Genomic DNA, 12356 nt, shown 5'->3' on the forward strand with positions numbered 1-12356 from the left:
CAGATGGCACTAGGTGATTTCCTCTTTTGCCAGGAATGTGGGCAGAAAGTAGTTGTTTCCTCTGAGTTCTTAGGAGTATCCACACTTCTGAGGGTCCAGCTCTCTCCCCCATGGGATTTGGGTTCAAGGAGCTGTGTGACCAGTTCAGTTCCGTTACAGGTGCAAGCAGAAACCAGTAGGTTTCTGCTGCTGACTGCTCCTATAAACATATTTAGTTATTTTCTTATTTTATTTTATCTGGAAACTTCCATTACTCTATACTGATTTTTATAGTGCCTGGACCAGTTTTCTTTTTTACCAAGACTTGTGTAAATATTCCCTTTTCTCCATACCCTTGCCAGCATTAGCTGATCCTTGTTTTCTCAAGGATTGAAATCATGACGGGTTGTGATAAGATTTGTATGGTTTTAATTTGTTTTTCCCCAAAGATACTTAGCAGGTTTTCATGTGCTTATTGGCTGCTGAAGAAAAGTAGAGTGTAAGCACTTCAAGAGAATAGGTGTAAGGGAGACCTTCCTGAACAGGACTCTAATAGCTTAGGAAGTATTTATTGTTAAGAATGGGCAGATTAGGTAGTTTCAAATGAAATGACTTTGCAAAGGAACCTCTCGAGAATGAGGTAACTCCTACAATGAGAGAAAATCTTCATTACACTCCTGCCAGAAGTTATGATCAAGAATATACAAAGAACTTAAAACCCTGAACACTGAAAACCCGAACAACTCAATCAATAAGTGAGCTAAAATTCTGTGATTTTCAATGAATATAGATTTCAATTTTTATTAATAATTTTATGGAGAAAAATAATAGAAGTCTTTGCATCTGAAAGATCCAATAGGAAGTTTTCTGAAATTTACAAGCCCAAGCTTCTTGTCTTGACCCATGTTAACCTAAGCCATCTCTGCCATTTAAAAATGCCAGCTACTTGGCAAGCATCTAAGTTTCATTTTGGTTTTTGAAACACAGCATCTCTATGTAGTCATGGCTGTCGTGGAACTCACTGTGGAGATCAAGCTGACCTTGCACAAACAGAGTTCACCCACCTCTGTCTTTGGAGAACTGGGATTAAAGGCATGCGTCTTCTTTTGCATTTATTTTCTTTTTTAGTAAGATTTTTTTTCCTAAATGTTCATTTTCTTTTTGATGTGCTTACAGGAAATAGTAAAAATAGTTATAGTTGTGACTCAGCTCCTTCTGATAAAATTACTTCGAGTCTTATCCCCTCTTTTGTAAAAATCAAGACTGTTTCCCATTACGTATTACAGGTTGCTTTGATAGTGCTCTGAATGTTGTCTAAGCAGGTAACAGGCTTTTTTGGGGGTGATATTTAAGGTCCTTCCAAACAAAAACAAAATAAGCAAACACCCCAAAAATCTGAGTGCAGCTCATTTGCTAAGGGAGTGGGAATTGTAACCTCTTCCCATCAACAAATTCATAGAGTGATTCAAGCTCCCGGTTGCACATTCCTTGTATGTGTTAGAAGTGAGGCTTTAGACAGAGAGTTACCAATCTAATAGGCTGAAACGAAATCATTGTAAAACTGGAACCCCAAATCTTGCTGTTCTTCCTTTTGCTTACGGTTTGGCCACATTTAAAAGCAGAAATCTTAAAATTGTGTTCTAATGAAACAAAATGGCCCTCTGACAAGCCTTGACAGGACATCACTCTGATGGTGAAAACAATGTCCTCATTAGCTTACGATAAGATGTACCTTTTAGTTAATTTTGCCTTTAATTTTCCCTTTACTAATGTACTTTAATTAACTGGTCTATATAGTTGATTGAAAATGTCTGATTCTTTAACTTTCTCTTGACAACACGATCTTAAAGCGTTCTATACACAATTCAGATTTTCTGTATAGCAAGGAGAATTAATTATGATCCAGGCTGTGGCATAAGCTGGTAGTTGTCTTCTGCTACAATTATTTCTACATCATAGATAATATGCTTCTCAGGAAGATGAATTCAAAATGCCAATTTGTCTAAGATAAATACGCATGATTTTATTTTGACAGATTTGAATTGAAGAACGACTGTGACTCACTTGTGCAGTTTCCCGAGTGCCATTTTCACTCCTACCTCAAGTTGCACACATGCAGGTCTAACAGGATGGTTTCTTAATTCTGTTAACATTATCAGTCCTCTGTGATTTTCCCCAAAAGTGAAATGCATGGCATCTGAGCGTTCTCTATCTTCTTTGTTTCTTAATCTTCTTTGGTAACATACCAGGCCAGCAGTTCCTCTCCAGTAGGAGTAGATGTAAAGGTCTTCCTACTTTTTTGACCTCATCCTTTCTGTTTATTTAGTAAGCTGAACATTCTGTACTGAACACCCATCAAAGGCACTCACTGGAAGCTTAGTTTACAATAGTGCGCAGTAAAAAGATGATGCTTTGGTCCTGAGGAAGGCAGCCATGTAGAAACACAAGTAAAACTGTAGCTCTGATAACTGCTACAAAGAACAGGAGAGTGAGATCACAGCAGTCCTCTGTAGATTAGTTTGAGCGCATTATGGACATTTGGGAGGGGAGGCTTTTCTGAAGAAGGGACAGATGAGCTGAAATCTGAATACTGAGTACATGTTACTGACAGGAAGAACCATGGCAGAAGCTGTAAATAGAGGCAACGTTGGAATTAAACATTAAGTACTGGGGGAGATGAGAGCTGTGGATGGAAGCTCAAAAGGAAGGGTAGGGTTTAGCACACATTTATAGGAGCTGGGTCCATAGGACCTCACACTCTTTTAATGCTCTTTAAGTAAAAATATTTTTTACTCAGTGTAATGGAAAAACCTTAAAAGGAACTCTTAGTGTGTGTGTGTGTGTGTGTGCGTGTGTGTGTGTGTGTGCTCAAAGTGTGTATGAGATTCACATTTCCAAATGTTCTTTCTTTTTGCATCTGACACAGAATGGAAGACACTTAAGAGTAGTGGCCAAGACTTCACAGGTAACTAAGGAGTACTTGAAAGCAGGAGAAACCATCTTCTCCAGGGTATTGTACACCAATTGGTTAGCCAATACCAAATGGTCAGCCCTCAAAACAGACACACAAGTAATATTATACAGACTGAACAGATTATATTTAGGAATATATTTGTATATACATATATGCACATAACAACAGTTAATAAAAAAAAAGACCATGAATTTGAAAGAGAGTAAGGAGGGGTGTATGTGAGGATTGAGGAGGATAAAAGGAAAGGAGAAACAATAACCTATTATAATCTCAAAAATAATAGGAAAACAAACAAACAAAAGGAGGACATGAGGCTGTTGGAAGGTAAGTGATGGAGATTGAAAGAAATTAATGTCAATAAGGCTATGTAGTAGGTATGATAACTAGGACAAAATGATAGATTAGTTATAACACAGGAGGGAGAGAATGGAAGTGCACCTGGAGAATGTTTGGGCCAGCATAACGGAATGGACTACTCAGTGAGGAAATCCTAGAAGACCCAATGTGGGCAAAAGATAATGTGTTTAGGGTAAGGTGGGTTCAGTCTGAGATACTAAGGAGCTAGCCAAAAGATAATGCCAAGAAAGTTGTTGGTTCTTAAAAGTGTGGAGTTCAGAACTGAGAGCTGGCCTAGAGAGGGATGAGACTCATTGACGTAAATTGCTAATGTAGGTGGGTAAAAACCACAGAATAAAAAGGAAGAGGGATTAGAACAATGCTTGTTCCAGGTCAGGAGCCAGGGGAGTGGGGACTTCGGGCATAAATAACGTTAAAGAATTTTAGATGTGATGAGGAGAGCTGGGGCAGAGGGATGGGGCATTTTCAGTTCTATTGCAAGAGAAGAGAATATGTTTTAAAGCAGGAGGTAAAGGCTCATTAGGGAAAAGAAAAGCAAAGTTTGAGAAATAGCGGATGACAGGATCTAAATTACAGTTGAACTTCTGTCTGATGATCTCAATTACTTTTTCCTTTGAAGCAGGAGGCATGATTATCTGATAAACATGTGGAGGTGGTATTTGACAATGGGGCATGTTTGAAAGGGTTATTGTAGAATAGCAGCATAAACTGAACAGAGAGACGTAGTAGGAGGCAGTATGGAAGACTCATTTGAGGTTGGCGATCCTGAGTTTTTCGGAGAAATGTATCCTCTTGTAACTGGGTCCATCAATGTTTGAATATGCAAATAAAGGCACAGAGGAGACGAACAGATGGGGAACCTTGAATTTCCAAGATGAAATTGGGCCAATTGTGTGAACTTTCTGGTGCTCTATTTCTTCTATTTTGAAATAGAGGTAATTATTATATTTTCTACAAAAAGTGGTTTAATCAAGATGGCATGAGGAACAGCACTTGGCTGGGAATATGTGTTCCATACATTAAAGCATGTTACCTCCCCTTCAGACCCCAGAGTCATCTGTAAACTCATCGCCAGGACTCAATACATAATGCCTCTCCCTCCTATCTAGACTGACCTTTTCCTCCACTCATCCATATTCACGTCTCATTATCTTTGAGTCAGTTTTGCTCTTTTGCTGTACTGATCTTCTATTATACTTAAAAGATATTTGGAGCTGGATTATATCCCATTGTTGGCATTATTAGAAATCCTATCATTTTGCTCTTGCTTAAAATACTATTTTGTCTATTTTTTTTAAAAGAAAATGATTCAACCCAGGTGTGGTAGCACATACTTGTGCTTTCCAGTGCTTGGACAGTTATGAGTCGATCTTGACTTAGGCTAGCCTATGTAGCATAGTGAGTTTTAGGTCTGAACTAAATAGTGTGACCCTGTTTCAAAAGAATGAACAATCATATTTCAATCATGTGTAACTTTTCCAATAAGAGTATGAATTCTTTAAAGTAAGGAAACATGCTAGAAATCTTTCTGTTTCTCAAAGGACTTCTAATAGCATTCACCGTATTTGTGAAGTTTAATTGACTTGAAAGGGAATATAAACTGTGCTCCTATGGTCGTCAAAGTACTGTCATATGGGGAAAACAGACACTATGATAGGGTGCTAGAAAGTATTAAAGTTTGTATTTATTTTATCACAGCCTTTGAAAATCCTACTACATGTATTTATAATGTTTATACTACAGATTTACAACATATACAAGGCATCTTACATCCATCCATAATCATTAAATATATATTCATAATCACACCATAAAGTGTCAAGACTATTTAACTCTGAGGTTCCAGATCAGACCATTTTCAATCTCCTGTGTTCAAATGACTGATAGAAATTTGACCAAGGCAGCTGGTCATAGGAGTGTGAGCCCGCAATGCCTTGACCAGAAAGGTGAGGAATCGAGGCTGGTCTAGTCTATATAGCAGGACTCTGCCTTATGGGTAAAAGGAAAGAAAAAGAGATTTAATCAATTCAAAATCAAAGCAACTATTTTTTATTTTTCTATGCATCAGACACTAAACTTGATGTTTCACATGCGGTAACTTACCCAAGTCTCAGAGAAGTCTTATAAGGTAGGATTATAATTTTTATACCAAAAAGGAAGGTGCTAAAAGCACAGAGAGGTAGACTGAGGTTATAATGGTGTAGGCTATGGAGTCAGCATCTAAAGCTGAGTCTGCTTCTAAACCTGAGGTTTGAGGGAAGATTTTTAACTTCACAATTGAATTCCAGTAATGGATGTGAACTAATCAAGCTATTGATTTCTTCTTCCATGAGTTTTGATAGGTCCCTTTCCAAAGGTGAATCACCTCAATCAGTGTACAGTTTTGTACAAGTGCCCATATCTTTTATGCAGATACTATGTAATAGATGTCATCCTACTAGTTATTTACCCAGGGTACTATGAAAATCAGATAGAGATTTACAAAGTAGAAAATCATCTTAAGAAAAATTAAGTAATCAAACAACATGATTATATCTGATACCTACCCCTCTTTAAAATGAAAAGAAATTATAGAGCTCTTTCTTAAAGAATTGTCCCTAATTTCCAAGGCTGAATCTAAAGTAACACATGCTTTCTGATTTTTCAGTTGTTTCTGAAAATATGACAATTCAAGAGACAAGTGCGACTGTTTCACAGCAAATAGACCTACCAACTCCTTCCCAAAGTACTGGGCTCAACCCACACAAGACTGCCTATTCATCCACAGTGTTGCCAGAAGACATGTCTGTTTCTACAATCAGTCATGCAGTCACATCATATTCTAATACAGTACCCTCACCTCTAGCAACAGTAAGTGCATCCAAAGATTTAAAGACAGCTACATTTTCAGCAGATACCTTGTTTACTTCAACAGTCATCCCTCTGCCTACCCAGAGGACACCTATTCATACAACTAGTGACTCTATGAATGTAACAGAACACTCAGATCTAGGAAAAACAAGGACAACAAATATGGTGGAGGCCATGGCTACTGAGATCTTCCATTCAACTACAGCTACTGATTTCATTGACACATCTGTATTTACAGAGAATTATACTGTATCTGAAACTTTAACTAAATCCAAGCCAGCCGCTGGGAAGACAACTTTATTCTTGATGAGTGAATCAACATCCATAGCTACAACACTTTGTCCCAAGCACAAATCCACAGATGTTGCTATACTCCCTACCTCTAAATCTCAGCAAGAATTTCTTGTATCTTCAGCTGCCAGAACTGTGTCTTGGTCCACATTAGAAGAGACTTCACCTATTGCTACTGTTGTTGGGATTGTATCAGCCTTACCACCAGAGTCTTTGCTCACTTCCACAGCAGCTCCTGTAAATTATACATCTCCTGAAATTCAGGTTGCATCAACCTTGTCAACAACTGATGTAGAAACACCATTCACAGTCCATTCAGTGCTGCCTATGGAGAGCATATCTGCCCTAAGAACAGTGAAACCAGAGTCAGAGTCTGAAAATCTCCAAGATGTCTCTTCACCCAGTATGAAGGATGCTATATCTGCCTCCGAGCCTAAAGAGACCTCTTTCGTGGCCTTTTCTTTCATTACCTCCTCTCCAATCACTGGAACTCAAGGTAAACAGATAGTTGTTGATGCTGAGAGTACATATCCAACCTTAACCCCCAGAACCAAACTTGTCCCTACATTGGCTGATGCTTCATTCTTCCCTACCATGGAAGGGAGAGTATACAGCCCGAACATACCCACAACTGATGAGCCCATGCATACTTTGATTTCTACTAAATCACCGTCTACATATAATGCATTGGAATCAGGTCTCACATCTCTAACAATTAGAACTGACTATCAGTTCTTCACCAACGACACCACTTGGACTTCTAAGTCAGGTCAGACCTCGTTGACTTCTATGAAGACAACCACCATACCCACATTCAAGCCTAATGAAACTCTCACATTACCATTCCAAGGTAATACTACTGATATAGATCATTCATCCATGACTACTAACATCACGCCAATTGAAGCATCCATAGAGAGCAAGGCTACTACCAGCTCTGGTGTTATTATAGCCAGTTATACAACAGCTCTATTCAAACCAACATCCCAGTGGTTTAGTAATTTCACAAGTGTTTCTGGAATCACATCTATAGCCAGTCAGCCTGAGTCTAAACTCACTACCTTACTATTGAAAAGCAACTCTATGACCACAGTAGCTGCAAATGAACTTCCCTCAATACCAAGGGAGACAGTTGTTCTACCAGTGGATACGTCTACCCTCACTGACATTAAACCAATTTTTTCTACTGAAAAGAGCATTTCTGAGACAATACAAATAGAAACAAATGGTGTGAGCACATTTGGTGATACTATGGCTCTTCTGCCTGTGTCTGCAACAACACAGAGAGTCTATACCACTGTGACCAAAGAAACCACTTCCTGTCATCCTAAGGTAAAGTCAACTATAGCAGCAGTAGCTGAGGCTTCTCCATTTTCAGCAATGCTGGAAGCGACAGATGAATCAGCACAAATGGTGACAACTTCTGTCACTGTTTCCCCCTTTCCAGATATAGAAAAATTGACTACTGCATTGAGTAATGAAACTGCAACTACCGAGGTGGGAGTGAGTTGGCTTTCAACAAAATTGAAGGAAAGCACACCTGAGAGTTCACACAATGCAACTGCAGAAAGCTTTAACTCGACCCACACCTACATAGTAGATTGGACTTCAGAGGCATCCAAGGGGAATTCAGCTTCATCACCCAATTCTGTGAGCACCCAGGCACTAACTGAACTTCTGAGTTCTTCAACAACAAAGACATTGGGAGTCACTTTCTCCAATAATCCTTCCCAGAGGACAGCTGCATCTTTGTCTGCTGGTGTCTTGTCTCCACAGACTGCTGCTACTCATTCTTCAGTAACCTCCCAGCCGATTACACACACGTTTTCATTGCTGGTTAATATCTCTGCTGTCACCTCTCCTGTCACCACTATGCTGCTTTTTGATGAGTCTAAGGTGACCCTGTCTCAGCCTTCTACATTGGCCAGGGATTTTACTACATCTGTGCACTCGGATGGTTTAGCTCTACCAACAGTGACATTGACCACAGAGTTGGTGCCACCGGCTAGTCCAACAACTTCCACAATCAGTTATACCATGTCTACCCATAAAGACTTACGTCATACTACTTCAGAGGTCACAGAGATCTCTTCCACAACGACACTCATGGCAGATTCCTCTCTGAGTGAGACTTTGGTAACCTCACTGAGACCTCCCACTTCTGTGATAACTAAGGCTATAAGTACCATTCCCTCCATCTCAGCTGACTTAGTAAGTCCATCCATACACACTCTTGTCAGCTCAAGGCCTTCCCCTAATAACATTACTATTGTATCCTCTACTTATGTTAACTCAACTACATCTACATCAGTAGTAGCAACACCATCTGCCTCTCAAGTTGAGGGTTCAACTTATAGTTTTAGCTTTCCCTATGCTTTTAGTAGTGGTGGTGATGTCAGTATGGCTTCTGGACCTACAGAAACCTCTGCTGCTGGTGAGGTCAGGCCTCCCAACACCTTCGCCAATAAATTTATTACCTCGGTAGACCATGAATCTACCACATATTTTGTAAACACACCAGTCTCCACACAGTCAGTGTTACCCACCTCTATGGTATCTTCTGACAAAGAACAGACCAACATCTCCAGGGAGAAAACCCCTGGAACTATGGGGGTGGCAGAGATTTCCCCATCCAAGAATTCCCTTATTTTGGACTCCCAGAGCACTTTCCCTTGGGAAATGACAGACACAGAACTTTCTGAGACCACAGAAATATCTAGTCACCAAACACATTTGCCTTCAGATATTCTACTGAGTTACTCATCTTCTGGGAATTCAGCTGCCACATCTTCTGGGAGCACACGGTCTGCCCCAACCTTGACCTCAAGCACCATAGTAGGTGTTCGTGTTTCAGAAGGGTCTACTAATCTTGAGAAAACAGCATTCCCTTCACAAGTTCAGACAGCAACCAAATGTTTGTCTCATGATAAAGAAAGGACAAGTGCTTTTTCAGAATATCCTTCCAGGACTATGGAAAAGATTGTGAGTTCTCCTGTGACTCGTCAAGCTACAGGTCACCTAGCTACTTCGTTTGTAGACACTTCTAAGACAACTAGAATATCGCATCCCATGCTCACCAACACAACTCTTTCACACCTACTTTCACTTAATACGCAACCTGAAGCAACACGAATTGCTTCTTCCACTTCTACAAGCACAGAGAATTTCTCTAAGTCCTTTTCTCATTTCACAACTGGACTACTAGGCACCAATTTTACAATGATTACTCCTGACAGGAGCACTACAGTCTTTTCTGTTCCAAATGAACCAACAAACTTTTCTAAGGAGACTTCTATGGAGGTGTCCACTCCCATTTACCAAATGGCTTCATTGCCCCTCAGTGTCACTGCTTTCACCTCTAAAATAGTTCCTGACACTTCAACAATGCTCATGACTAAGTCTTCTAGAACAATACATTCAGGCACTTTGAAAAGTGTCTCTATAGGTACCTTTGGGCTTAAGTCTGAGAAGTCCTCAATGCCAGTTAATAACTCTAATTTCTCAACTACAGCGCTTTATTCTGACACTTCCACAAGACTTGGGGCATTCTTTACTTCATTGTCTTCACCTCCCCATAAGACTACTAACACCACCCAAGCATCAACATTGGATATCACACCAGTGGCACATGCTGGGTCTACTTCACAAAGCACAGTGGTTTCCTCTACTTTCACAAATTCCTCGGTGGTAGAGGTACCATTGAATTACACAACTGCGTATGTTTCCTCTCCAATACAGAGAGATTTTTTATCTATGAAAACAATTCCAACCATTAGTGTGACTGGGACAATGACTTCAGTTATAAGTGCCACTCCCTCCTCTCTGCCCAGTTCTAAGAATACTGAAGCTATTTCTTCCATCCCAAAGACCACGTTTTCACCTTTACTTTCAACAACGCAGCAACTATCACAAGAAAATGAGGCTTCCACTCTGGACCTGTTACCTGGGATCACCAACAGTTTCCTAGTTACTTCGAGCGGTGGTGGAGTGACAGAACTCGTTAATACCCATTCCAGAGCTACTGTCCCTGCAAGTGGGCTTTCATCTACTCCTTCAGATAGTGTTTATACTTCCTTGAATATTCAGGTTTCCCCATCTTTAACTAACTTTAAAGGGACCCATAGACCTACAGAAAGTGTAAAACCCACACCGACACACCTTTTCCTTGATACTGGAAAGACAAACGTTTTAACCAGTGAACTAATGAAGAGCAGTCCATGTGTGACTGCTCCTGTTTTCCATCCTTCATGGACTGAGACCAGTACAACTCTACTACCTTCTTGAGCATCACACACCCCCTCCTGTACAAAGGCATTTCCGCTTGCATCTCAAATGGCTGAATTTCCAGCATGGGCAACAGGAATCACACCCAGTATAGCTCAGGCTCTGCTTACAACGTCCAGAAACACACCCAGAGTTGAAGACTCTCATTTTCCAGTTTTCACAACAAATGTAATGACACCCAACAGAATGGAAGCAGAGACTCTGCACTTTCCTTCTGGGACTTTGTCAACATCCACAACATCTCAGATCGGTTGGGGCTCTAGGGATGTTACAGCGATGCCATCGATTTTAACATCAGAAAACCTTCCAAGTTTGGGGGTTTCTGAGAGTACTTCCTTGTCAATATCTTCCACGTTTCCCCCTGCCACTTTGACTGCCACTCTGCAGACATTTGAGAAAACAGCCGTGCCTGTAACCTCTGGAACTACACTCTCAGCAAAGCCTTCTGTAATTTCCAAGGCTACCTCCCCCACCTGGAGCTTAGCTAGTCTCCCTTCAGACTTTCAGACATCTGTATCTACTCCTCAGCTTTTAGCTTCATCTTCAGGAGAAATGTCAGAATCCACTCTTCCGGCTTCTGACACGATAACAACGTCCCCTAACTTTACAATGGGACCCCTTTCTGATGGAAGTGCCATACCCCCAAACCACTTCTGCAGCTTCACTACTGGCATCACCACTGCTGACTCTTTGACTTCTCTATCCCTATCTGCAAAAGCCAGAGATGACAGTCTGCGCACTTCTACATTCCTTGAACCATCCTCCAGAACTTCTGTGGCTGTCAACTCCACAGCTATGTCTGAACCCGTGTCCTTTAGTGTGTCACCTACAACAAGACATGACCTATCTATGGGTTCTCTGACTGTATCTAGCCCTACAAACACATCTGTGTGGAGTGAAGTCCCAGCTACATCAGAATCTCACACTTTAATTCCCTCTAAATCCGCGCTGGACCCTGTTTTGAGTATAACCACTAAGACATCCACAGCTGTAGGAGCCTCATTTCCCCTGATGTCTAGTAAGATGACACACCCTTCTACAGCAACTGGATTTTCACTAGTCTCTTCATCTTTTGAGACAACTTGGATGGACTCTGTATTTTCTTTTGTATTTACACAAACATCAACTTCACCAGTTGCCACAGTGTCTACAGGTATTTTATTCATATATCCTTAACAAATTGCATGGACAATGGGCCGTGTGTTCTCCATGATCTCTGAAGGCAGAAAAGAGGGAAAGGGTGCATATGTTTGATCCCAAGAACATTGGTATACAAGTACCTTGTCTAGCTAGCACAGAACTCTCTACCGATATTTCTTGTCTTTATTGAAATATATTACAGATGGATCTTTTCACTCAGCATGCAATTTTGAAGCTTTCCTTACAGCTGTTCTTGATGTCATGACTGTGATGCTGCCCATGTGAACACAGACTAAGACACTCATCTTTACCCTGTAAAAGAATCATACTGGGGGTGGGAAGGCTGGCAAGATGGCTCAGTTATGAGAACTGTCTGCTCTTCCAGAAGATCCTGGTTCAATTCCCAGTAGCCACGTGGAGGCTCAAACCCCTGTGTAACTACAGTTATAGGAGATTTTACCAATGATTTGATTTATTCTTC

General features: G+C 40.6%; 1 protein-coding gene across 1 annotated transcript in view; it reads left to right on the forward strand.

Moving 5' to 3' along the window:
• Positions 1 to 12356, forward strand: part of Adgrg4 (adhesion G protein-coupled receptor G4) — a 93422-nt gene that overhangs the window by 20768 nt on the left and 60298 nt on the right. Inside the window, 1 exon segment of the mRNA XM_032890105.1 lies at positions 5958 to 11888. Within this exon segment, the coding sequence (XP_032745996.1) occupies positions 5958 to 11888 (5931 nt within the window).

This window comes from Rattus rattus, chromosome X (assembly GCF_011064425.1).
Source record: "Rattus rattus isolate New Zealand chromosome X, Rrattus_CSIRO_v1, whole genome shotgun sequence".
In the NCBI taxonomy this organism is placed as follows: domain Eukaryota; kingdom Metazoa; phylum Chordata; class Mammalia; order Rodentia; family Muridae; genus Rattus; species Rattus rattus.